This window comes from Rhinatrema bivittatum, chromosome 4 (assembly GCF_901001135.1).
Source record: "Rhinatrema bivittatum chromosome 4, aRhiBiv1.1, whole genome shotgun sequence".
Taxonomy (NCBI): Eukaryota; Metazoa; Chordata; class Amphibia; order Gymnophiona; family Rhinatrematidae; genus Rhinatrema; species Rhinatrema bivittatum.
Window position 1 is genome coordinate 204,032,879 of NC_042618.1, and position 27,314 is coordinate 204,060,192.

At 49.0% G+C, this 27,314-nt stretch overlaps 1 protein-coding gene across 1 annotated transcript in view; it reads left to right on the top strand.

Annotated features, from left to right (window-relative positions):
* The window catches only part of ZMYND10 (zinc finger MYND-type containing 10), a 364,741-nt gene that overhangs the window by 268,392 nt on the left and 69,035 nt on the right, over positions 1–27,314 (top strand). The window contains exon 10 of the mRNA XM_029599566.1: positions 13,991–14,112. Coding sequence (XP_029455426.1) covers positions 13,991–14,112 — 122 coding nt within the window. The remainder of the gene's footprint in view (positions 1–13,990; positions 14,113–27,314) is intronic.

Consider the following 27,314-nt stretch of genomic DNA (forward strand, 5'->3'; position numbering starts at 1 on the left):
ATAGAAGAATCCTACTGAAGACGAGCCCCGCACTCCTGTGGTGATACCAGGCGGTCACTCACCCAGTTGAAGATTCCCGAGCTGACATCCGTGGTCCCTCGGAGGTAAGAGCCTCGGTCTGGTGGCCGGTTCGCGGCAGGGACCTAGCCCCCGAGTGAGAAGGGCTCGGGCGCGGCTTGGCCCCCGAGCGAGACTAGTTCGGGCGCGGCCTAGAGGCAGCCTCAGTCCCGGCGTGGACTTGGCCCCCAAGCGAGACGAGTTCGGGCGCGGCCTGGAGGCAGCGGGTGCACTTCCTTATGCGCGGCGGTGAAGGTACTCACCCTCTCCCCCCGCAGCCGGAGACCGCCCGGGTCGCAGCCGGGAAGCGCCGAAGACACGGTAAGGTGTACATCTTTACTTGGTCTCCGAGGAAGTGTGGACTAACTGGGCCTGCCTACGAGGCAGCCCGCCAAGGAGGTCGCCATTTTGCCTGCCTACTCGCCTTCGCCACCTAATGCTAAGCGCCCTCGATAGGCGCACATTGCTAAGCGCCCGAGATAGGCGCACGTTGTTAGCGCACGCGATAGGCGCACGTTGACTAGGCGCACATTGTAAGACGCCCGTTCATAGGCGCACATTATAAGACGCCCATTCATAGGCGCACATTATAAGACGCCCATTCATAGGCGCACATTATAGGACGCCCAGGCATAGGCGCACATTATAAGACGCCCGGGCATAGGCGCAAATTATAAGATGCCCGTTCATAGGCGCACATTATAAGACGCCCGTTCTAGGCGCATGCTGTTAAGTGCACTTGTTAGGCGCACATCATTGGGCGACACCGAATTTCAGGCGAATGGAGCATAAGAGAGCCCATGCGGCCGCAGAGCTGGCACCTCCAGAATCTGGCTTGAAAGCTCTAAGCCTCTGCTCAGCATGCAACCTCAGAGCCACACAGAGCGAGGAAGCAGACTCACTGTGTGCCCAATGTGAGGAGGCCATGGGAGTTCCAGGACAGGATCGGTCCCAGCCCAGCGGTTCCTCAGGGAGCACACCGGACTTAGCAGGCCGCGGCGAGCAGCCAGGGAACCCGAGAGACCTGGTGCCCCTACGGCCAGATCCGGCTTCGCTTTCCTGGGTGGAATTATTCAAGGGGATTCACGCCTTTGTCCAGATGCAGTCTGCTCCTCGAATGGGTCTTTCCGTCCCGGTTGATCCGGCCCCTGGACCCTCGAGACCTAGGTGCGGCCACTCGCCACCCGACAGCCCCGATTATGGGGATTCGGATTGCTCCCAGGAAAGTGAGGAGCCCCCCGAGGAGGGTGAACTTCCCTCGGAGATAGAGCCATATCGGACAATGAGGCGCTTCTTTCGGAAAGAGGATCTTTCAGGCCTGGTCTCACAATGCCTATCGGAACTGGCCATTCTGGGCCAGGATACCCCAGGGGACCCTAAAATGAATCCCCTGTTAGAGGGCCTGCGCCAACCGGCTCACCATTTTCCCCTCCTACAAGCAGCAGAGCAGCTAATCGATCTGGAATGGAAGGTACCGGAGGCCTCATTCAAAGGGGGTCGGGCCTTGGCAGGCATGTACCCTCTGGATCCGGCGTCCAAGGAGCTGCTGGCATGCCCCAAGGTAGACGCCATAGTTAACGCAATAGTGAAGCACACCACCATTCCGGTTGAGGGGGGAGCAGCCCTCAAGGATACGCATGACCGACGCATGGACACCATTCTGAAACAAGCTTTTGAGGTAGCAGCCATGTCCCTACGAATCGCGACCTGCTGCACCGTGGTGACGCACTCCTGTTTATCACAGGCGAGAAACACCACCCAGGGAGCAGACATGGAATCAGCTCTCGCATTTCTCACTGACGCAGCCTCCGACCTCGTCCGTACAGCAGCCAAGGGAGTGTCCTCCTCAGTGGCAGCCAGGAGACAGCTTTGGCTACGTAATTGGGCGGCCGACTCGTCCTCCAAGACACGACTCACAAGAATGCCCTTTAAGGGTTCCCTACTGTTCGGCAGCGATCTCGAGAACTGGGCTACTAAATGGGGTGCCTCTCCATTACCCCGTCTACCAGAAGACAGGTCGAGGAGGAGCCAGCGGTCCTTTTCTAGACCTTCCAGAGGTAGAAATTCTCAGCGCTTCAACCCTTACAGGACTCGCTATCGAGCGCCTTGTTCCCAGGCCAGGAACCAGCCCTTTCGGACTAAGCACAACAAGAAGAGAACCGGCTTGGGTTCTGGCCCCGGCCGCAATCCACAATGACAATCAGCCGACCCATCTGAGGGTAGCAGCCATAAGGGGCAGACTAACCCTCTTCTACCGCAGGTGGGTCGAGATCACTTCGGACCAGTGGGTCCTCGCCATCATCCGAGAAGGATATTACCTGGATTTCCTTCAGCTTCCGCCGAACAAGTTTGTGGAATCTCCTTGTTCACCGTTCAAGGCAGCGGCACTAGAAGTGACCTTACAAAGGCTCCTGGCCCTAAAAGCCATAATCCCAGTACCTGCAGGAGAGATAAATTCTGGGCATTATTCCATCTATTTCATAGTACCCAAGAAGGAGGGCACTTTCAGGCCCGTCCTGGACCTCAAGTCAGTCAACCGACACCTACGGGTCCCCAGCTTTCACATGGAAACTCTACGGTCTGTCAAGAATTCAGTACAGCCAGGGGAGTTTCTCACCTCCCTAGATCTGTCGGAAGCCTATTTACATATCCCAATCCATCGGGATCACCAGCGCTATTTACGCTTCAAAGTCCTGAATCAGCACTTCCAGTTCCAAGCTTTACCCTTCGGGTTAGCCACCGCGCCGCGGATCTTTACCAAGGTCATAGTAGTAGTGGCGGCAGCACTCAGGAAGGAAGGAATTCTCGTCCATCCCTACCTGGACGATTGGCTCATCAGGGCAAAGTCACCGGAGGAGAGCCACCGGGCAACCAACAGAGTTATAGCTCTTCTGGAAAGCCTCGGATGGGTAGTCAACATAAACAAGAGCTCCCTACAGCCGTCCCAGTCGCTGGAATACCTAGGGGTCCAATTCGACACCCAAGAAGACAAGGTCAGCCTGACCTCCAAGAGAAAGTCAAAACTCCAGTGTCATCTGCAGGTCCTGCTGAGCGCCAACCGGCCCACAGCTCGGGATTACCTACAGGTCCTCGGCCTCATGGCATCCACTCTGGAGGTGGTGCCATGGGCGCGGGCTCATATGAGACCATTGCAACGCGCCCTTCTATCTCGATGGAGCCCACGATCACAGGACTACACCATACACCTATCTCTACCGGCCAGAGTGCGGTATCAGCTACGGTGGTGGTTGCAGCCCGGCCACATGAGCCGGGGGTCAAGAATGTCCTCCCCAACCTGGATCTTGCTCACCACAGATGCCAGCCTGAACGGATGGGGAGCACACTGCGAGGAACTCACCGCCCAAGGGCGGTGGACCAGAGAAGAGTCAAGGTGGAACATCAACCGACTAGAGGCACGGGCAGTCAGGCTAGCGTGCCTGCGATTTGCCCACAGACTTTGCAACAGAGCGGTCAGAGTGATGTCAGACAACGCCACCATGGTGGCATACATCAACCGACAGGGCGGAACCAGAAGCCAACAAGTGTCCCTAGAGATAACTCCCCTGATGATTTGGGCAGAAGCAAATCTCCAGGACATCTCCGCCGTCCACATCGCTGGGAAGGACAACACCACGGCAGACTTCCTCAGCAGAGAAAGCCTAAACCCGGGGGAATGGCAGCTGTCGCCCACAGCTTTTCAGATAATTGTGGATCAATGGGGGATGCCAGCCATGGACCTATTAGCGGACAGGTCCAACGCCCAAGTTCCCAGATATTTCAGCCGCAGGCGGGATCCTCGAGCCCAGGGGATCGATGCCCTGGTACAGCCGTGGCCTCAGGGGATCCTGCTATACACCTTTCCTCCGTGGCCCCTGCTGGGCGCCATTGTACACAGGATTCAGCGACACAGAGGCCTAGTTCTTCTAGTGGCCCCGGACTGGCCAAGAAGACCCTGGTATGCAGACATGAGAAGACTACTGGCAGGGAACCCTCTACCTCTGCCTCCATACAGGGACCTGCTACGGCAAGGTCTCATCCTCCACGAGGATCCAGCTCAATTCTCTCTTACGGTCTGGCCATTGAGAGGACTAGACTGAAGAAAAGGGGATACTCGGAGCCGGTTATAGATACACTCCTCCGAGCACGCAAGTTCTCCACATCCCTAACATATATCAGGATCTGGAGAGTTTTTGAAGCCTGGTGCGACTCTCACAGCACCAATTCGCATGCCGCTAAGATTCCTATCATTTTGGACTTCCTACAAGATGGACTTCAGAAGGGTCTGTCCCTCAGCTCCATCAAGGTTCAGGTAGCAGCGCTGTCTTGCTACGGTCCCAGGAGTGACGGCAACACCATTACCAAACACCCAGACGTTTCACGTTTCCTGAAAGGAGTCAAACACATTCGCCCGCCACTGAAGTGGCCAGTGCCCTCGTGGAACTTCAACCTAGTATTGGAATTTCTAGCGGGATCAGCCTTCAGGCCCCTTTGAGGCCTGTCTCTCCGTTTGTTAACCTTGAAGATGGTGTTCTTGCTGGCTATGTGTTCAGCACGCCGCATCTCAGAGCTACAAGCACTATCCTGCCGTGATCCGTTTCTCAGAATCACTCCAGAGGCTATCCATCTTCACACAGTTCAATCCTTTTTACCCAAAGTGGTCTCACACTTTCACCTCAACCAAACCATATCCTTGCCTACCACGGAAGGTTTGAAGAAGTCGGAAGAAGGTCGAATGAGACGCCATCTCGACATCGGCAGACTGCTGTCCAGATACCTGGAAATGTCAGAAGCAGTACGAAAGATGGACCACCTGTTCGTCCTGCACAGCGGGAAGAAGCAAGGGGAAGCGGCCTCATGGCCAACCATCGCCCGCTGGATTAAAGAAGTTATCAAGGCAGCCTACACAGAGGCGGGAAAACCACCGCCTCTACAGGTCAAGGCTCATTCTACCAGAGCACAATCGGCCTCTTGGGCAGAAACTAAGCTGCTGTCGCCTGCAGAGATATGTAAAGCGGCGACGTGGTCCTCCCTCCATACCTTCTCCAGATTCTATCGTCTGGACGTCCAGGCCCAGGAGGACACAGCATTTGCGAGGGCAATCCTACACGGTCTTCGGGCAGCCTCCCGCCCAGTCTGGGAGTAGCTTTTGTACATCCCATTTGTTTTGAGTCCATGTGCTACACGCTAGGAAATGTTGAGATTACTTACCTGATAATCTCCTTTTCCTTAGTGTATGCAGATGGATTCAGCATCCCGCCCGGCTGCCGGTATACATGGGGATTCGCCGACTCACGGTAAGCCATGTTTTCTTATATAGGGCTTCCACCCTGCCGGGTGTCAACGCCTTCCGGCTGAGTACACTGGCGGTCTCCAGCTACCATCAATTGGTCAGGGTAATCCTGTTGATTAATCGATCGGTCAGTCACACATATATCCATAAAAACTTTTGCAAGGAAGATTACTGATTTGCTACACTTCCTGTGGGGGTATATGTACCCGTGCTGACGTCAGATCCGTCTCCAACTGCTAGCACGAGCACACTATACCCATTTGTTTTGAGTCCATCTGCATACACTAAGGAAAAGGAGATTATCAGGTAAGTAATCTCAACATTTCAAAACACAAAATGGAATTCCCTTGATTTTTTCAAAGGTGAATTCTTGACTTGGTGACTTGTCTATGTTGCAAGGAAGCAGATGTGGGTTCCATTCCCAGATCAGTTCTGGCTCTCCTGGCTGTCTAGGGCTGCACTCACAGCCCTCAGGTGGAGAGCTGAATTAATAATTCCTCTTATAGTAATACCTAGTGACCAACCAAAGAGCTGCATTAGAGATATATGTATTCTGCCATCTTTCAAGAGGCTGTTGCACTAAATGGCCTGTGTATGGAGAGACCTATGAAGTGGTGCCATCAATGTGGTCTCGTATACAGTGTTTGTCCTGCCAAGCAGAAAGTCAAGGTTTAGTTCTAAGCCCAGGTTACTCTCTTGGATTTTGAGGCTTAGAATATGTTTAGTAATGTCATACACCTGCCACCTATCAAATCCACCAAACTTACCTCCACCACCAAGAGGGCCTTTTCCCTTGCTGGCCCCTCACTTTGGAACTCCATGCCTCCAGACCTGCGTACCGAAACCTCCACACCCAAGTTCAAAAAGAAACTGAAAACATGGCTATTTCGACAGGCCTTCCCATCCGACACCAACCCCCACTGAAGACAAAATATTTCAGTGTAACCAACTCTGTAGATGACATAGCGTATACTCCTCCCTCTGTACTCCTGGAACATTAATAGATCCCTCTCCCTCCCCTTATCACTTTCTCCTCCTAGCCTTTCCTCTACCCCCCTCCCCCCTGTTTTTCACCTCTTGTCCCTAACCCACTTGTATATATTGTACATAGAAGTTTGGTTATAATTTTATAGTTAATCTGCTCTCTCCAGACAATACTCTTAATCTTCTCTCTTATCTCTCGCACCTCCCTGTTATCCTACTCCTGTATTAAAGTTCTGTTTCCCAATATTTAACTTGGTTCCTTGTAAAGGCAATGCCTAACTGACAGTTTCCTGTCAGAGTTCAAGTTTTGTGTAAACCGAAACGATGTGCAAATGGTTGTCGGTATATAAAAAAAATGCTAAATAAATAAATAAATAATGCTCTCCAAGCTGCAGGGGTCAGTAGGACTGATCCACTACTGCTAGCATCACTCCATAATTTACATAGCTAGGAACTTTACAGTTTTGACCCAGAGACTTTTGGGTTTAGAGACCTGACTCTGAGTCTCTGGGAAAGCACCTAGAATCTCAAAGCCCTAGTAATTGCTTGTCCATCTCGGACAAGCTGCCTTTTTCCTCCATCCTAAACATATGGCAGGCCCTAGGACAGAGACTGAGGCAGGAGCCAGGAGGACGCTCTGCTGCTATTCCTAAACCTCTGGTTCCCTGTACATACCGGATCAGTCCAGACTCCTGGGTTTTGCCTCCGCACCAGCAGATGGAGACAGAGCAAAACTTGACAGGCTCTGCTATAAATACTAGGGTGCCACCCACAGCCTGCCAGTATTACTCTGTCTCAAGCAGATGATCCGGGTGCATCTCCCACAGTCTAATTTGATTTAAAAAAAAAAAAAAAAAAAAAGGAAGAAGGGAGTTTAATTTAGTCAGGGTGTTTTTGTGTGGCTTTCTTCTTTCCATTAAGTTAAAAAAAAAAAAAAAAGAAGAAGTAAGGAAGAAGCTGTTCGTAGAGCTGGTCCTTCGCTTCCAGGGGGTTGTCAGGTCCTGAGGGGACCATCCACCCCTGGTCGAGTAGTTGCTGGGGCTAAGGGTCGAGGACCCTGGGTTCGTATACAGCCCAGCTGGGGTGATACCGGGGAGCCCGGCTCACTCACCCCAGCCGGACCGCTTCAGAACCCGATGAGGGACAGCTCCAGGTAAAATAAATAAATAAATAAACGGGGCAATTTTTAATTACAGTCGGGAGGTGGCTCTTGGTACTTAGTGTGGCGGCGGCAGTCGATTCAGAGTCTCTTTTCCCCCCCTCCCCCCTTCTCCGCGGGTTGTGTTCGGGCGAGTTTTTTTCTTAGCACCGAGCATGCCACGTGGTTCGGCCTGCTCGGCTTGCGGCTCGGACGGCACACACGCCTCTCAGGACAGGCTGTGCTCAGCCTGCATCCCGAGAGGTGTGGGTCCTTCTGTTTCGCTTCGGGGGGTGGTAGTGAGGCGGCAGACGTTTGCGCTTGTGGTCGGGGAGCGCCCCACGGCCCCCCCCCAAGCAGTTGCAAAAAATCGCGGGTAAGTCAGCCATCTTGGCGCCGGCTCCTCTCGCGGTGGGCCCCAGGGATTCCCCGCCTTTCCTCTCTCCCCAACGGTCGGCTCCGCGGCCTGTTTCTCCAGCGGGGGCAGCGGGGGGAGGGCAGGGGGGCGCACAGGCACAGATTCTGAGGGGTCCGATGCTTCTTTTTCCTCAGGATTTATTATTGGCAATGCATAGGGCCTTTAAGGCCCGCAAAGCCCACAAGAGGCACTCTTCCCAGTCGGGGGGCCCTGAGGGGCCATTCCCCACGGACAAGCCTCGTCCCCGGTCGGGGAGCTCGGAGGGGCGGTCCAAATCAAAATGCCCATTGCGGGCTCTTCTGCCTAGAGAGGACACGGAGTCCACCTCTGACTCGTCGGATCAGGAGATTCATGAGGAGCTCTCCCCACCCCCGAGGGGGGCTGAGGGAGATGGCACACCAGCGCAGGGAGCAGCAAGGCAGAGCCAGGCCTCGGAAGGTGATGACCCGAGGGTGATCCGCCTTTTCAGAAGGGACAAGCTGGCTCCGCTGATTCCCGCCATTCTGGAGGAGTTAGGGATCGCTACGCCTCCCGAGGAGTCTCGACTGGGCTCAATGGATCCAGTGTTGTTGGGTCTGAATGGTCTCCTGCCACATTCCCTTTTCACTTCTCTGCGATGGACCTTCTCTTTAGAGAATGGGATACTCCAGACTTTGGTCTGAAGGTCACGAAAGCTATGGATAAGCTTTATCCCTTGCCAGAGGACGCTCTGGAAGTCCTGCGGGTACCGAAGGTGGATGCCGCAGTCTCGGCGGTCACAAAGAGGATGACCATCCCGGTCACGGGAGCCACGGCGTTGAAGGATCTTCAGGATCGCAAGTTGGAGATTCAGCTGAAGAAAATTTTTGAAGACTCCGCCCTGGGGGCTCGAGCAGCAATTTGTAGTAACTTTGCGTTACGGGCCGGTCTTCGTTGGGTGCAACAACTGCTCGCCAATGAGGGGCTTTCCAAGGAAGAAGCCAGGCAAGCAGGTCGTCTCAAAGCGGTCGTGGCTTATAGTGCGGACGCTCTGTATGACCTTCTTAGAACTTCGGCTTGTTCCATGGTTTCGGCTGTCTCGGCCAGACGACTCTTGTGATTGCGTAACTGGTCTGCGGACGGAGCCTCCAAGTCTCGCCTATGGTCCTTACCTTTTAAGGATAAGTTTCTGTTCGGGAAGGAATTGGAAGACATGATACAGTTGCTGGATGAAAACAAAGGGTACCAACTCCCGGAGGACAGGTCGCGTTCCAAGGGGTCATTTTTGTCCAGACCCAGGTTTCAGGGAAACCGTAAGGCTCGTGTTCCTCGCTCGAGTACCCCTTCATCCTCCTTTTGTTCCGGAGGGGGTAGGCAGCAGTCCTAGTCCTTTCAAGGACGACGCTTTGGTAGACCCGCTTCCAACTCCTTGACTACCAGCAGCAAGTCGGCACAATGATGTCCCACCGGTCCATACCTCCGTGCCAAAGGGGGCAGACTGTCTCTCTTTTACGAGGTATGGACCACAATCACGACAGACCAGTGGATACTCTCGGTGATAAAACACGGCTACACTTTAGATTTTGCTCGCCTCCCCAATCCGAGATTTTTCCCATCCCCGTGCGGGCACGCGGAGAAGCGGCGAGCGGTTCAGCAGACTTTGGTCCAGTTGTTGCATCTGGGGGCAATTGTTCCAGTTCCCGCCTTGGAACAACGAAGAGGACGCTACTCCATATACTTCGTCATTCCAAAGAAAGAAGGTGCCTTCCGGCCCATACTAGATCTCAAGTACGTCAACAGATGTCTCTGAATACCACGTTTTGCATGGAAACCTTGAGGTCCGTGATTGCTTCCGTGAGGCCGGGGGAGTTCCTGGCTTCGCTGGATCTCACTGAGGCGTATCTCCACATTGGAATCCGGAAAGATCATCAGAGGTACCTCAGGTTCTATGTGTTGGGGAAACACTATCAGTTTCAAGCGTTACCGTTCGGTCTCGCGACGGCCCCCAGGACCTTCACCAAGATCATGGTGGTGGACGCAGCTCAGTTGCGCCGGGAGGGGCTGTTAGTCCATCCGTATCTGGACGACTGATTGATCCGAGCAAAGTCCGAGGCGCTTTGTCATTCAGCGATTCAGCGGGGGCTGCAGTTGTTGAGCTCCCTCGGATGGGTTGTCAATACAGCCAAGAGTCACCTCAATCCATCTCAGTCGCTGGAATTTTTGGGAGCTGTATTCGACACACGGCAAGGCAAGGTTTTTCTGTCCGTTGAGCGCAGTCACAAATTACACCACCAGGTCAGGGCCTTGCTGCAGAGCCAGTCTCCGACAGTTTGGGACTATTTGAAGTTGATAGGTTCCATGGCATCGACACTGGAGTTGGTACCGTGGGCCTTCGCGCACATGCGTCCCTTACAATCAGCGTTGCTTTCCCGCTAGAGTCCAGTTTCCAAACAGTTCCATCTCCCGTTACCTCTAATGGAGTTGGCGCGGTCCAGCCTGGGATGGTGGTTACGTTCGGGCAATCTCCTCCGGGGGGTCTCGCTGGTGGCACCAGAATGGACGGTGGTCACCACAGATGCGAGCCTCTCCAGTTGGGGAGCGGTTTGCCTGCGGAAGTCCATACAGGGCCTCTGGTCCACGCTCGAGTCTCGCTGGTCGATCAATCGTTTGGAGACCAGGGCGGTGCGTCTGGCACTCCAGGCCTTCCTGCCCCTGATTCAGGGAAAGTCTGTCAGGGTGTTGTCCGACAATGCGACAACGGTAGCCTATATCAATTTCAGGGGGGGACCCGGAGTCACCCGGTAGCGTTAGCAGCTTGACTGTTGTTCCAGTGGGCAGAGCGGCACCTTCTCAGCATCACCGCGTCTCACATAGCAAGGGTAGACAACATTCATTCAGACTTTTTGAGTCGGCATCAGCTCAACCCCGGAGAATGGGAGCTTGCGGACAGGGTGTTCCAGCTAATCTGCGACAGATGGGGACAGCCGGCCATGGATCTGATGTTGACCTTTCAGAATGCCAAGGCTCCACACTTCTTTGCCCGCCGCAGGGAACCAGGGGCGGAGGGGGTGGACCCCTTGGCCCTACCCTGGTCGACGTCGATCCATCTGTATGTCTTTCCCCCCTGGCCTCTGATCGGCAAGGTCCTTCGCCGAATAGAGAATCGCCCTACGGAGGTAATTCTGGTGGCTCCCGAGTGGCCACAGCATTCCTGGTTTGCAGACCTTCTCAATCTGGCATTAGAGGAACCACTGCGTCTTCCGGCGTTACCGAATCTTCTTCATCAGGGGCCTGTCTGTTTCGATCAGGTAGATCGCTTCTGTCAAGCGGCCTGGCATTTGAGAGGCGTCGTTTAAGAGGTAAAGGTTATTCTGAGGCAGTGGTCTCCACACTCCTGCGGTCGCGCAAAACCTCGACTTCCTTATATGTGCGAATTTGGAAGGTTTTCGAATCATGGTGCGTAACTCGGGCAATTCGGGCTACTCGGGCGTCCGTTTCCGAGATTTTAGCCTTCCTTCAAGACAGCTTGGCCAAGGGCCTGTCCTGTAGTTCGTTGCGGGTGCAAGTGGTTGCCCTCGGTTGTTTACGTGGTTCTGTGAAAGGGGGGAGGCTAGCATCCCATCCAGACGTTGCCCGTTTTCTTAAGGGGGCAAAGCATTTACGTCCACTGTTGCTTGTTCCCTGTTCCTCCTGGAACTTAAACATGGTGTTAAAGGCCTTGTGTGGACCACCGTTCGAACCACTGAAGAGGGCAACCCTGAAGGATCTTACATTGAAGGTAGTCTTTTTGGTGGCAATCACTTTGGCTAGGGGTGTTTCTGAACTTCAGGCGTTGTCCTGTAGGGAACCTTTCTTGCGCATCTCTGAGTCCGGTATTAGTCTCTGGACGGTTCCCTCCTTTCTACCGAAAGTAGTTTCTTCTTTTCATTTGAACCAGTCGGTGGAGCTTCCGGCGTTTGCACAGCTCGACAGGTCGGATCCTTTTGCCAAGGACTTGAAAAAACTGGATGTGCGTAGGGTTCTTCTACGATATCTGGAAGTTACTAATGGTTTCCGGGTTTTGGATCATCTCTTTGTTCTCTGGAAGGGTCCCAAAAAGGGTAATATGGCGTCCAAGGCCACCATCTCGTGGTGGTTGAAGGAGGCCATTAATTCCACATACCTTTTAGGTGGTCGGCCCTTGCCTTTGGGACTGAAGGCGCGCACTACGCATTCCCAGGCGGCCTCCTGGGCGGAGTGTCACCAGATCTCCCCACAAGAGATCTGCAGAGCAGCGACTTGGAAATCGTTGCATACGTTCGCACGTCATTATCGGCTGGATGTTCAGGCCTCCAAGTAGTTGGAGCTCTGGTACATCCCAGGAGTCTGGACTGATCCGGTACATACAGGGAAAAGAAAATTAGGTCTTACCTTCGATAATTTTCGTTCCTGTTGTACCAAGGATCAGTCCACAGTCCCGCCCACTTCTGCATTAAGTCGGAGAGTCCGCTGTTCCTAATTCTGCCCTAATTCCTTTGGGCGGGGAAGATTTTTATTCCTGTCTGTTATCTGTTTTCGGGCCAGGTTCCTTGTTGGGGGTAGTGACCCGAGGGTTCCCCGGTTGAACTTCATGTATATAGTTAGTTTGCAGCTGGGAATTATTCTGCTTTGACATTGCGTAATACTGGCAGGCTGTGGGTGGCACCCTGGTATTTATGGCAGAACCTGTCAAGTTTTGCTCTGTCTCCATCTGCTGGTGCGGAGGCAAAACCCAGGAGTCTGGACTGATCCTTGGTACTACAGGAACGAAAATTATCGAAGGTAAGACCTAATTTTCTCTCCTGTGCGCGCGATATAGTAATTTAATTTATTTAAATGAGGGCCGACATTAAAAAGAGGCGCTAGGGACACTAGCGCGTCCCTAGCGCCTCTTTTCGAACAGGAGCGGCGGCTGTCAGTGGGTTTGACAGCTGACGCTCAATTTTGCCGGTGTCAGTTCTCGAGCCCGCTGACAGCCACGGGTTCGGAAACCGGACGCCAGCAAAATTGAGCGTCCGGTTTTCAACCTGGGAGCCGCAGGCCAATTTAAAAGATTTTTTTTTCTTTTTTTTTTACTTTTTTTTAACTTTCAGGCCCTCCGAAATATCGCCATGATGTTAAGTCTGAGGGTGCACAGAAAAGCAGTTTTTTACTGCTTTTCTGTGCACTTCCCCGGTGCCGAGAGAAATTAACGCCTACCTTTGGGTAGGTGCTAATTTCTTAAAGTAAAATGTGTGGCTTGGCTGCACATATTGCTTACTGAATCGCGCGGGAATACCTAATAGGGCCATCAACATGCACACCTGGAAGGTAACCCGGACTTAGACTATGCAGCGCAAAAGGGGCAAATAGCCCCGTGAGTCCGGCAAGAGCGAGGAGACGAAGTCGTCTACTAAGAAAAAAGAAAAAGACACTAGGGATCAAAAAACCCCAGAAATATATCTTTTCTGAAGTACTTGCTTGAATCTAAGAAGGAATAGAAAAGGCTGACAAGCCAGAGACAGAGAGCCGAAGGGGAGCTGCTGCACCTGCTGGAGACAGACGAATACTGAAGGGGTTAGTGTACAGGTTCTCCCCTTAAAGGGACATCCTCACAGTTCTGGTCTGTCTCCACCTGCTGGATAGGGGACAAAACCCACTGTCTGGACTGATCCTTGGTACTACAGGAACGAAAATTATCAGGTAAGAACTAATTTTCCTTTGTGGGCGCTATTAGGTTCGGGGAGGTTGGACGCACATTTTCAACGCGCTATTACCCCTTACTGAATAAGGGGTAAAGCTAGCGCATTGAAAACATGTGTCCAATCGCGGGTTAACAGTGCGCTCCACCGGAGCGCACTTTACTGTATCGGCCTGAGAGTGAGCAGAACTCAATTTCCAAGTATGATCATTCAATCAGCTGGGGTCATCTAGCCTCATATTTGCAGAATATCTGAGCTCCTTTGGTCTCTGGAACTATTGTCTAAGGACTACATTTAGGTCTTTTGTATAATCATACAGGAACTCCCTCTACACCAGCTTTAAATAGCACTCTGATTTTTTCAGGAAATGCTAGTGATTGCTGATTGTTCACATGACCTTCATTTATCCTTCCTGGTAATTGCTGATAGTCTCTTTCTTTGGTTAGATTCCAGAAATTTGGGACCACATTGTCAGAGAAAACTTTGGGAAATGGAAGGCCATTGCAAAGCACCAGGTGAAGCAGGTGTTTAACCCCTCAGAGGAGGACCTGCGCCATCAGGCCAACCAGTAAGAGCACCTTTCTCCCACAACTAATTTAGTTTTAAAAAAATCAGTATAGCAAGTTTAATGCTAGGTGTTGCATATTGCAATAGAGTATTGTTCTGTCAAATTGCTCTATTTGTATGTTTATTTTATTGTTTTTATTTTGTAAGAAATCTAGGACTACAGATTGTGCAGCATATAAATTAATTAAATAAGTGCTGTGGAGCAGGCGATCCACATACAGATGTGCCAGTTTTGCAGGCATGCATTGCATTGAGTGAAAAAACCTTTGGGGGAAAGGATGCTTGGGGACTGAGCTAGAAATTATAAAAGTTATTACCATGTAATAGCCATTTGGTGCCTCTGATAGCCTTAATCCAGTTCCCAGGTGTCCAACCTTTTTGGGAGCATGGACCCCTTTTCAGGTTCCAAATTTTTCGTATTTTCATGTTTATCCCAGGACAAGCAGGATGCTAGTCCTCACATATGGGTGACATTGGTAATGGAGCCCTATGTACGGAAAAACTTCTTTAAAAGTTTCCATGAAACTTTTGAATGGCACCGGAGTGCCTACTGAGCATGCCCAGCATGCCATGATATTCCCTGCCACAGGGGTCTCCCTTCAGTCTTCTTTTTTCTGCGAAGCCGTTAGCATCGCGGGCTAAATTGGAGTCCTGAGGTGATTTTCACCTATCTAAAAATTTAATATTTTTCGGAAAAACCGCAGGGGTTTCCCACAGTATCACCAGCGGTAACTTTTTCCGTTTTCGGTTCCCGGCCGGGACCGATATTTTTTGGGTCATCGCCGTCGACGGCTGTCCGGCGCCATGGCCTCCGGCTTTAAAAAATGCCCAAATTGTGTGAGGACAATGTCGATAACCGACCCTCACTTTGAATGTGTTCTTTGTTTAGGCAAAGATCACAATATCCAAACATGTAAATCTTGTGCGGAGATGACTACCAAAGGTCGTCGTCTTCGAGCCGAGAAGATGGAGCAGTTATTCAATATTCAGTTGCTTCCAAGGCCTTCGACGTCAGCACAATCATCGCCATCCGGTTCAGTCCGTCAACTAATGCTGAGGCAGAAACATCCGGAAGCGGGAGATGCCTCAACGCCATCCCCTTCCGTATCATCGAAGGCATCGACCTCGGGTAGCGAGAAGCAAAAAGAGAAACATCGCCACTTGCATCAAAGACGCCAGGCACCGATGACCGAGGATCCATCGGCAGGTACGGCCTCACCTGCAAAGAAACCCCGGACAGGGACTGAGGCTCTGAGGCCTAGTGATCCAGGGCGATCCCCACCGATATCGGTGCCGGGCTCCGTACCTCCTCAGGGCTCTGAGGAGGTATCGGCATCGCCAACACCGCCTCCCTCCATAGCTGCTCTGATATCACCAGCTATGAGAATGGAACTTGACACGTTCATACGTCAAGCGGTGCAACAGGCTCTGCGCGATGCCATTCCGCCTCAGCCATCGACACCTCCATCAATGCCGATTCCATCACCGAGGGATCCAACTCCATCGATGCCGCTAACACCGACGAGGTCCCGGGAACCGATCCCGATGCCTGTTACGGTACCTTCACCGGTGCCACAGGTACCTCCACCGATACCTTCACCGGTGCCCACACCGGTGCCATCGATGCCAGCACCGGTGCCCAAAGAAGATGTCTCCATGCTACATCCAGTGATTACTAAACTGGACACACTCCTGGACATCCTCTCTAATAAATTACCAGAGGAACCTATTCCAGGCCCATCTGGAGTACCAAGACCCCCAAGGCCTCGTTCTCCTGTCTTACCACCATGACCTAAGGAGCCAGTCACTCACCACACACCACATGAGATGCCTGTGGACACCAGTTCTGAATATTCTTTGGATGAAGAAATATTTTCAGAACCTTCTCCACCTGATGACCACAGGAAGTCGCCTCCTGAGGACCTCTCCTTCACAAATTTCGTTAAAGAGATGGCTGAAACCATCCCCTTTCCCATTCAAACAGAGGTGGATACATGTCAAAAGACCTTAGAGGTCCTGCAGTTTGTGGACCCTCCCAAGGAAATGCTGGCAGTCCCTGTCCATGAAGTTTTCCAGGAGCTGCAATACAGGATTTGGGAGCATCCAGGATCGGTGTCGGCAGTAAACAAGAGAGCAGAGGCAACTTACTTGGTGCAACCTATCCCAGGGTTTCAGAAAACACAGTTGCCTCACCAGTCAGTGGTCGTCGAATCCGCCCAAAAGAAGGCGAAAAGGCAAAAATCCCACTCCTCTGTACCACCTGGGAAAGAGAGTAGGTTTCTGGACAACCTGGGACGGAAAATATTTCAAGGTTCTATGCTGGTGTCTAAGATATCATCTTATCAATTATATATGAACCAGTACCAAAGGAATCTTTGGAAGCAGGTTCAAGAAATATCTCTCTCTCTTCCTGAGCAATATCAGGAACCATTACAGGATATCATTCACAAAGGCCTCAAATCAGGTAAACATGAGGTCCGAGCCACCTATGACTGCTTCGAGACTGCAGCAAGACTATCAGCATCTGGTATAGCTGCAAGGAGGTGGGCATGGCTCAAGGCCTCTGATCTACGCCCAGAGGTGCAAGAACATTTAGCAGATCTGCCTTGCTTGGGGGATAACCTTTTTGGAGAGAAGATAAAAGAAGCTGTGGCAACCCTGAAGGACCACACTGAAACATTAAAGCAGTTATCTTCTCTACCACAAGATACTCAGCCTTCTGCAAGGAAGCTTCCAAGGCGTGACACTCGACGGCCTTATTACCGTCCACGTCGATATTACCCCCCAGCAAGTAGGCCCAGAACTGGCCGGCCATCTCAACGCCAGCAACCTAGACAAATGCCTGCAAGAGCTCAACCACCACCACAAACTGCCACTACATCTGGTTTTTGAAAAGCCCCAGAGAGCAGCAGCCAGATCAACCCATTCCCAAATATGCCAGTAGGGGGTCGAATAAAATACTTCCACAGCATTTGGACCTCCATCACCACCGACCAGTGGGTGTTATCCATCACAGCCCACGGTTACAAACTGGATTTTCTTACTGTCCCAAAAGAAAACCCACCACTTCCATCTTGGACAGAAAATCGTCATTCCATAATTCTTCAAACAGAATTATCCACCCTTCTGAGAGCCAGGGCCATAGAACCAGTTCCTGGACCTCAAAAGGGCAGAGGATTCTACTCCAGATATTTCCTCATTCCAAAGAAAACAGGAGGCCTTCGCCCCATTCTAGACCTCAGAAATCTCAACAAATTTCTCAAAAAAGAAAAATTCAGGATGGTGTCCCTAGGCACCATTCTACCTCTTCTTCAACGGGGAGATTGGCTCTGCTCTCTGGATCTTCAAGATGCCTACGCTCACATCCCCATCTTTCCTCCTCATCGCCAATACCTGCGATTTTAGATACTGGATCAGCACTTTCAATACAGAGTGCTGCCATTCGGCCTTGCATCAGCACCACGAGTATTCACAAAGTGCATGGCTGCAGCGGTGGCACACCTCCACAAACAAAGAGTGCACGTGTTCCCTTACCTGGATGATTGGCTCATCAAGAGTCAATCAAAAGAAGGAGCTCTCACTTCTCCTCAGCTCACTATCCTTGTGCTTCACTCCTTGGGATTTCTCATCAACTATCAGAAATCCCATCTGTCACCAAATCATCTTATACAGTTCATAGGTGCAGACCTAAACACGACGATAGCAAAAGCTTTTCTTCCAAGAGATCGAGCTCAAACACTTGTCCTTTTGACTCACAATTTTCGCAACCAAATCCAGGTAACAGCTCATCAGTGCCTAATTCTTCTAGGCCACATGGCTTCCACAGTTCATGTAACTCCCATGGCCAGATTGACCATGCGACTCCTGCAATGGACACTCAAAGCTCAGTGGATACAAGCCACTCAACCAATGTCCACGCCCATTCATATCACACCAGAACTCAGAGCAGCACTCGTCTGGTGGACATCAATGAACAACCTGCTCAAAGGCCTACCTTTCCAGCAACCAGTTCCACAAGTGACTTTGACTACAGATGCATCCACCTTAGGGTGGGGAGCATACATCGGTCACCTAAAGACACAGGGCAAGTGGACAAAGCTCGAAGCCTCTTTTCAAATAAACTTCCTGGAGCTTCGAGCTATACGCTATGCGCTACATGCGTTCAAGGACTGCCTTTCATACAAGACTGTTCTGATCCAAACAGACAACACAGTAGCCATGTGGTACATCAACAAACAAGGAGGGACAGGTTCCTACCTCCTTTGTCAAGAAGCAGCACAGATTTGGGACTGGGCCCTGACTCATTCGATTCTTCTACAGGCCACTTACCTAGCAGGCATCCACAACATTGTAGCAGATCGCCTCAGTCGTCAGTTCCAACCGCACGAATGGTCCTTGGATCCAGCAATAGCATCCAAGATCTTCCAACGCTGGGGTCAACCGACGATGGATCTCTTTGCATCCCATCTCAACTACAAAGTGAACAATTACTGCTCTCTACTCCGACAGCAGAACAGCCTGCCAAAGGACGCATTTGCTCGCCATTGGAACTCAGGCCTGTTATACGCGTATCCACCGAAACCACTCATAACCAAAACATTAGTGAAACTACAACAGGACAAGGGAACTATGATACTCATAGCCCCATATTGGCCTCGACAAGTATGGTTCCCCACACTGCTAGATCTCTCAGTCAGGGATCCAATTCGCCTGGGAGTAGCTCCCAATCTCATAACTCAGGAACAGGGTCAGTTGCGCCATCCCAACCTTCAATCCCTGTCCCTGACAGCATGGATGTTGAAAGCTTGATCTTACAACCTCTCAACCTTCCAACCACTATATCTCAAGTACTTATAGCTGCACGTAAACCTTCCACTAGAAAGAATTATTCCTATAAATGGAAACGGTTTACTTTGTGGTGCACTCAGAAAGATTTAGATCCTTTCACTTGCCCCACAACCTCACTACTAGATTACCTTTACCATCTCTCAGACTCTGGTCTTAAGTGTACTCTTACAGATGATGTCTTAAGTGCAATCTCAGCTTATCACAACAAGCTGGGAGATGTATCTATTTCAACACAGCCTCTCGTCAGTAAATTCATGAGAGGCCTAACTCACATTAAACCTCCAATTCATTCCCCAAGCATACAATGGGACCTGAACGTAGTTTTAACCAGGCTTATGCGTTCTCCATTTGAACCCATACATACCTGTGACCTTAAATACCTTACTTGGAAAACGGTATTCCTCATAGCCATTACATCAGCTAGAAGGGTCAGTGAACTACAAGCACTAGTCACATACGAACCTTTTACAAAGTTCCTACATGACAGGGTAGTCCTCCGTACACATCCAAAATTCCTTCCTAAGGTTGTCACGGAATTTCACTTGAACCAATCAATAGTTTTACCTACATTCTTTCCTAGGCCTCATTCCCATCAGGGTGAAAGAGCCTTACACACTTTGGACTGTAAGCGTGCGTTATCCTTCTATTTAAACCGCACAACAGCCCAAAGAAAATCCAGTCAGCTGTTTGTATCCTATGATCCAAACAAACCAGGTAAAGCAGTGGGTAAACATACTCTGTCAAACTGGCTAGCAGATTGCATACAATTTTGTTATGAAAAAGCAGGCCTTACTCTTCCAGGGCGAGTAAAAGCACACTCAGTCAGAGCCATGTCAACTTCAGTAGCACACCTTCGCTCTGTACCTATTCTGGACATTTGCAAAGCAGCAACATGGAGTTCTCTTCACACCTTTGCAGCTCACTACTGTTTAGACAAAGAAGGAAGACAAGATTCAGCCTATGGACAATCCATCTTAAAGAACTTGTTTCCAGTGTAATCCCAACTCCTTCTACATCCAACCTGCTGTGATCTTCGGCTGTGTCATTTCCAACAACAATACTTCACCATTGCTTCAATACGAAATGACTCAGCCTCTAGCTTGCTAATCACCCATATGTGAGGACTAGCATCCTGCTTGTCCTGGGATAAAGCAAAATTGCTTACCTTGTAATAGATGTTATCCCAGGACAGCAGGATGTAGTCCTCACGAAACCCACCCGCCACCCCGCGGAGTTGGGCCTGATACGTTTTATTATTTTATTTTTGCTAACGCTTATTGCTACAAAACAAGACTGAAGGGAGACCCCTGTGGCAGGGAATATCATGGCATGCTGGGCATGCTCAGTAGGCACTCCGGTGCCATTCAAAAGTTTCATGGAAACTTTTAAAGAAGTTTTTCCGTACATAGGGCTCCATTACCGATGTCACCCATATGTGAGGACTACATCCTGCTGTCCTGGGATAACACCTATTACAAGGTAAGCAATTTTGCTTTACCTGCAGTTATGTGCTGAATATAGAGCAAAGAAATAATTATATGCACACCAAACTCATTCATAATGTATATGCTTATTGATATACACAGAATACATATAATTGCAAAGCACAGCAGTAAATATGGAAGAATGTACTTATATTCAGTAACTTATGTAACTACAGGTACCCACAAAGCTGGATCTGGAGCAACTGAGGGAATGGACTGGTGGAGAAGGATAGAGAGTGACTGGAAAGGTGGGATAGAGAGAGACAGACTGGCGGAGATGGACTAGTGGAGGGAGAGAGAGAGAATGGTGGGGGACTGTTAGAGGGGGAGAGAGTAGTGGAGATAGACTGGTGGAGTGAGAGAGAGACTGGCAGAGATGAACTGATGGAAAGAGAGAGACAGAGCAACAGGTGGGGCTGGACTGGTAGAGGGTGAGAGAGAGAGTAACTGGTAGGGATGGACTGGTGGAGGGAAAGAGGGGGACTGGTTGGGATGGCCTGTGGATCAAAGACAGAGAGTGAGAGACTGATTGGGAAGGGCAAAGAAGAAATGCTTGAGACAGGCTCCCATCACTAAAAGGGAGATGTGGAGAGAGGTTTGGTGCGCATATTTCCCTCCCAGCCCTCACCTCCACTCCCCAACATGGTATTTTTTGAAAATTAATATTACTGTTTTTAAAGAAAATTACATATGACAGCAGAACCAGGACATTTCCCCTTACCACTCACTATAAAAAAAAATAATATTCAAATTCTGTTGTCACCTCAGTAACAGCAACACAAACTTCCTCCACTACCACTATCATTATATAATGCAAAATCCTGCAAAAAATGTACTCAGAGTTTATAGGAAATCTGCCGTATCCTAACTACCAGACTCAAACAGTAACCACCTTACCTATGAAAAGGTAACACAGACTCAGATATTGTTACTATAAACAGTCTATGCCCTAAGGGATATATGGTTATCTCTAAACCCCGATCAAATCGTAGAGGAGGCGGCTTGCTAGCTATTATAAAATCATCCTTTTGTCCAATAAAAAAACAACTCGCACCTACTGCCCCATATGAAATTCTACTCATCTACCACTGTTTTAAATACTTGTATTATATACTATCTGCCTGGCCTTCTACACACAGATTTATCCAGTTTATTAGAACTACTTTCTTCCTTCCTATAGATCTATCACAAACCATATTAATTGGCAATTTTAACCTGCATGTTAATTCAACTCCCCCATCTTCAGTCGTGACCTCCTTTTTGAGTGACATGACTGGCCTTGGTTGGGAGCAGCTGATCCAAGTTCCCACCCATATTCACAGGCATACTTTAGACCTTGCTTTTCTCAACCCTTCCTTTGCATCTCTGATCCCAGAGAAAACACTCATTAACCCAATCCCCTGGTCGGACCATCAACTTATCTTCTACACCCTAAATGTAACTAAGGCTATCTCAAATTCAAAACACAATACTTCAGTTTTGAAAAGTAAATTTATATCTTCAGATTCTTTCATTGATTCTTTTATTCCGATTATGCTTTCTAATATTATGCCTCTAATATTAATGACACTGTCACAGCCTGGAACACAGACATCATTACAACACTAGATTCTATAGCTCCATTAAAACTTTTTCACAGCAAAAAGAAGCCAAATATTCCTTGGTACACAAACTCTCTTCATTCCTTCAAAACTCTGCTGAGACAAAAAGAGCGTTATTGGCAACGCAAAAAAACCCCTGAGGCAAAAAACACATATTTCCAAACTTTACGCCAGTATAACAAAGAACTAAACATAGCCAAAAAAAGTAATAATTTCTTCTGCTAATGGAAATCTTACCACACTTTTTAACATTGTCAAGTCACTAACCACATTGGACACCAGCAATTCTTCTACGTACGATGCCCCTACCTGTAACAAGATTGTGATTCATTTTAAAAGCAAAGTTGATAATATATCCAAGGAATTTGCGCATTTACCTTACCCTACCTTTGGTAGTCCCCCTTCGGACCGCAACTGGTCAGTATTCACTCCGGTATCTGCACCAATTATACTATCTGTGATACAAAAGCAAAAAATCTCTAATTCTCTACTAAATCCTTGCTCTGGTTCTCTTTTTAAATCTATGGGGTCCTTTACCTTCAATTTCCTTTGTGCAGTTTTCTGGATTGTTTAAAACAAACTTCAATTCTCCCAATAATGAAAAACAAAACGAAAGATCCCTTGGACTTTAACAACCTTAGACAGATCACATCACTTCCATCCTTAGCACTACTGATTCTATGAGTTTGGCTATTTCAATTTTCAGACTTTCTCACTGATCATGACATTCTTCACCCCAGTCAACATGGTTTCCGTAAAGGTCATTCAACTGAAACTTTACTTCTCTCCTCTTTTGATTCACTATTATGAGGCTTCGACTCTAATACTGATTTCATTCTAGTTCTCTTAGACATTTCTGCCACTTTCAGCACTCTTGATCATCATCATTCTTTTATCAGGTTTACATTCCATAGGCATTTTTGCTACAGTCCTAAACTGGTTTTCATCCTATTTATCAGATTGCACTCAACAAATCAATATTGGTAATCACTCTTCCGATCAATATAAGATTTCTTCTGATGTTCCACAAGGATCTTCTCTTTCGCCATTTCTTTTCAACATTTACCTGCTTCCACTATGTCATATTCTCTCCTCTTTAAACATCCAATTCAAAATATATACTGATGACATTCAGTTTTATGTTCCTTATAACACTTCATGCTCTTCCACCCTTTCAGTGGTCACTCTATGTATAAACACGATCAATATCTGGTTATCACACAACCGCCTTAAACTAAACCATTCTAAAACAGAAATTGTCTAACATCTATTACAAACTGGTCCTCCCTCTCATCTCTTAATAAATGGCATTTCCATCCCTGTTCTAAGTCAAACATGTAACCTAGGAGTATTGATAAACTCTGATGTCTCGTTGACACAACACATTTCTGCTATAACAAAAAAATCATTTTTCAAACTACATCTGTTAAAGCGCCTTCGTCCCCTGCTTTTTTATCAAGACTTCCACACAGTTCTTCAATTCCTTGTTTTTTCAGGACTTGACTATTGCAGTGCACTCTATCTGGGTTCATCTGATTCAAGTATCCATCCACTCCAACTAGTTCAAAATGCTGCTGCTCGTGTACTAACTGTTATCCCAGGACAAGCAGGATGCTAGTCCTCACACATGGGTGACGTCACCGACGGAACCCAGCACGGGAAATCTTTCTGTCAAAGTTTCTAGACACTTTTGACCGGCCCAGCATGCTATGATATTCTCTGCCACAGGTGTCTCTCTTCAGTCTTCGCTTTTCCGTGCTGCCGTTCGCATCGCGGGACTAGAGCCCTTGCGTTCTTCGCAATTCTTGTGACTGAAAAAGTCAATAATTTTCAATTTTGTTGATATTCTCTCTCATAGGAGTTCTCAAGCTCGCCGGCTGGTGAGTACCATTCCCTTGATTCTCATATTTTTCTAGGAATCCTTTTCCTCACACTTGCATCCATCGACGGCCGTCGATTCCAAAATGGCGACGGGATTCAAAAAGTGCCCGATTTGTAATAGGAATATGTCACTAACTGATCCGCATTTGGAGTGTGTACTCTGCCTTGGAGAAAAACACGATGTCAGTACATGCCCCAAATGTGCAGAAATGACAGTAAAAGGACGGAAAGCCAGACAAGAGAAGATGGAACATCTGTTTCAACTTCAGTTAATCCCTTCTCCCTCGAAATCATCGAGGTAGTCTCTGGCCAGAGCGACAAAAAGGGCTTTACTTAAAAAACCGCGTCCGGATGGATCCGGTGATCACCCGTCCTCACCATCGTCGGTACTATCGACTAAATCGGCAGAACACCAAAAATCTAAACATCGACGTCCGTCATCTTCTACATCGATGTCCAGGACAAATCGATGCCAAAGCGGCCCCGACAACAGGAAACACCGACACCTTCGATGCCTGGGCCTTCGTCTTCGCCGATTCCAACCACTTCGTCGATGGACACCTCCGTACCGCCACCGCGTACAACATCGGTGACTTCACCGGACAGCCGGAATTGTCTATATTAATAAGACAAGCGGTCCTGCAAGCTCTTCAAGAGCAAAATATTCTGACGGTTCCGTCGATGCCGACACCGTCTGTGTCGATGCCGATACCTACAGTATCGATGCCAATGCCTCCAGCTTCCATCCCAATGCCTCCAACATTGATGCCGGTAGTACCACCTATGACGGCACCTTTTTTGCCGCCGGGGATTTCGACTGGTTTCATAACCACTACACCAAGGCTCGGGACACAATCCACATCACTCTTTGCTCATATTCCATCGAGCCCCTTGATGTCAATACCATCGGTGCCATTTCCACCGACCACGACATCGAGAGCATCCCCGCTACCATCGGGGCAACTGGCATTGGAACCTCCAGAAGTTCAAGATGAGGCCTTTTATCGACGCCTTTTACAAAGGTACCAAAATGTGATCGATAATTTACCATCTACTAGGCCACATACTAGTTCTGCAGGATTTTCCATCGATGACCCACAGCCAGGTCCTTCAGGACTCCATGTCCCACCTAAACCAATGCCAAAATCACCTTATAGAGAAGATTCTGAAGATTCCTGGGATGATGAACCCTCTCATTTTTCTTCAGAGGAATTCATGTCTAACCCTTCTTCTCCTGATCAAAGAAATAAGTCACCCCCAGAAGATCTTCGCTTCTCCTCATTCATACAAAATATGTCTGACTCAATTCCATTCAAACTTACAGCAGAGGAAGACACAAGAGCACAAACCCTTGAGGTTTTACAGTTTGTGGATCCACCCAAACAAGTACTGGCGGTACCAGTACATGAGGTTTTACTCGATCTCCAAAAACGAATCTGGGAGCACCCAGCTTCTACTCTACAGTGAATAAACGTGTGGACACTACTTACATAGTCCAACCAGCTCCAGGCTACCACAAACAGCAATTACCACACCAGTCTGTAGTAGTGGAGTCAGCACAGAAAAAATCTAAACGTGTGCGCCCACACTCATCCATCCCACCTGGTAGAGAACACAGATTCCTGGATACACTAGGTAAAAAAGTCTATCAGAGTTCCATGTTAAGCACCAAAATTTCTGCTTATCAACTCTACATCACTCAATACCAGCGGAACCTCTGGAAGCAGATGGAAGAGTTTGTAACCTCCTTACCCACCCAGTTCCAGGAGCCTGCACAAGCTGTAATAACAAAGGGACTGGAGGCAGGCAAACATGAGGTGAGAGCAGACTATGATAATTTTGAGACTGCTTCCAGGACAGCAGCAGCTGGAATCACTGCTCGCAGATGGGCCTGGCTCAAAGCATCAGACCTCAGAATTGAGGTACAAGACAAACTTGTGGACCTGCCCTGTCTTGGTGACAATCTGTTTGGGGACAAAATTCAAGAAGCTGTACAACAGCTTAAGGACCACACTGAGACTCTACATCAGCTGTCTCAAACCCCTCAAGAGCCTGCTACTCAGTCTTCTCGTCGTCCTCCACGAAGAGATATGAGATGTTCCTATTACAGGCCACGCAGATACTACCCCCACACTTCTAGGGGGTAGGTCCAGCAGACCTACACAATGCTCCCAGGCCAGACAATCCAGGCCTGCTCGTCCACAACCTCCTGCACAGACAGGCCCTGCAACAGGCTTTTGAAACAGAGACCAGAGAACAGACCCAACCTTGCAATCCCAAGCCAAATGTACCGGTGGGAGGAAGAATATCTCATTTTCACACAAATTGGCAAAACATAACATCAGATCAATGGGTACTTTCCATAGTTTCTCGAGGCTACAAACTAAATTTCACCTCAATTCCTCCAGAATTTCCACCAACTTCCTGCCCACGACAAAATTCTCAACTGCATCAATTACAAGCAGAATTATCCACCCTTCTGAGATCCAGGGCCATACAACCAGTGCCCCGGACACAGCAGGGCAGAGGATTCTATTCCAGATACTTCCTCATTCCAAAGAAAACCGGAGGCCTATGTCCCATCCTAGACCTCAGAAATCTCAACAAATTTCTGAAGAAAGAGAAAAATTCAGGATGGTATCTTTAGGCACCATGCTTCCACTTCTTCAAGCAAGAGATTGGCTTTGTTCTCTGGATCTTCAAGATGCTTATGCTCACATTCCAATATACCCTCCTCATTGCAAGTACCTGCGCTTCACGGTAGACCATCAACATTACCAATACAGAGTTCTACCCTTTGGACTTGCATCTGCTCCCAGAGTCTTCACCAAATGTCTAGCACTCATAGCAGGACACTTGCACAAAGAAGGTGTCCATGTTTTCCCATATCTAGACGACTGGCTCATAAGGAGTCCATCTCAACAAGGAGCAATAACTTCTCTCACTCGAACAATTGCTCTACTTCACTCCATGGGATTTCTCATCAATTATCAAAAATCCCATCTCACTCCAACTCATCTGCTTCACTTCATAGGAGCAGAGTTGAACACAGATCTAGCAAAGGCTATTCTACCTATAGATCATGCAGATGCCCTCATTCTACTAGCAAATTCCATTTCCTTACGAACACAGACAACAGCCCATCAGTTTCTGATACTGCTAGGTCATATGCTAGTTCACGTCACACCAATGGCAAGGCTTGCCATGCGAGTTGCCCAATGGACTTTACGATCACAATGGATTCAAGCCATTCAACCACTACATTATCCAATTCAAGTGACTCACCAACTAAGATCATCTCTACTTTGGTGGACGAACAAAGACAACCTGTGCAAAGGCCTAACCTTTCAACAACCAGTCCCACAGACAACTTTAACTTCAGATGCATC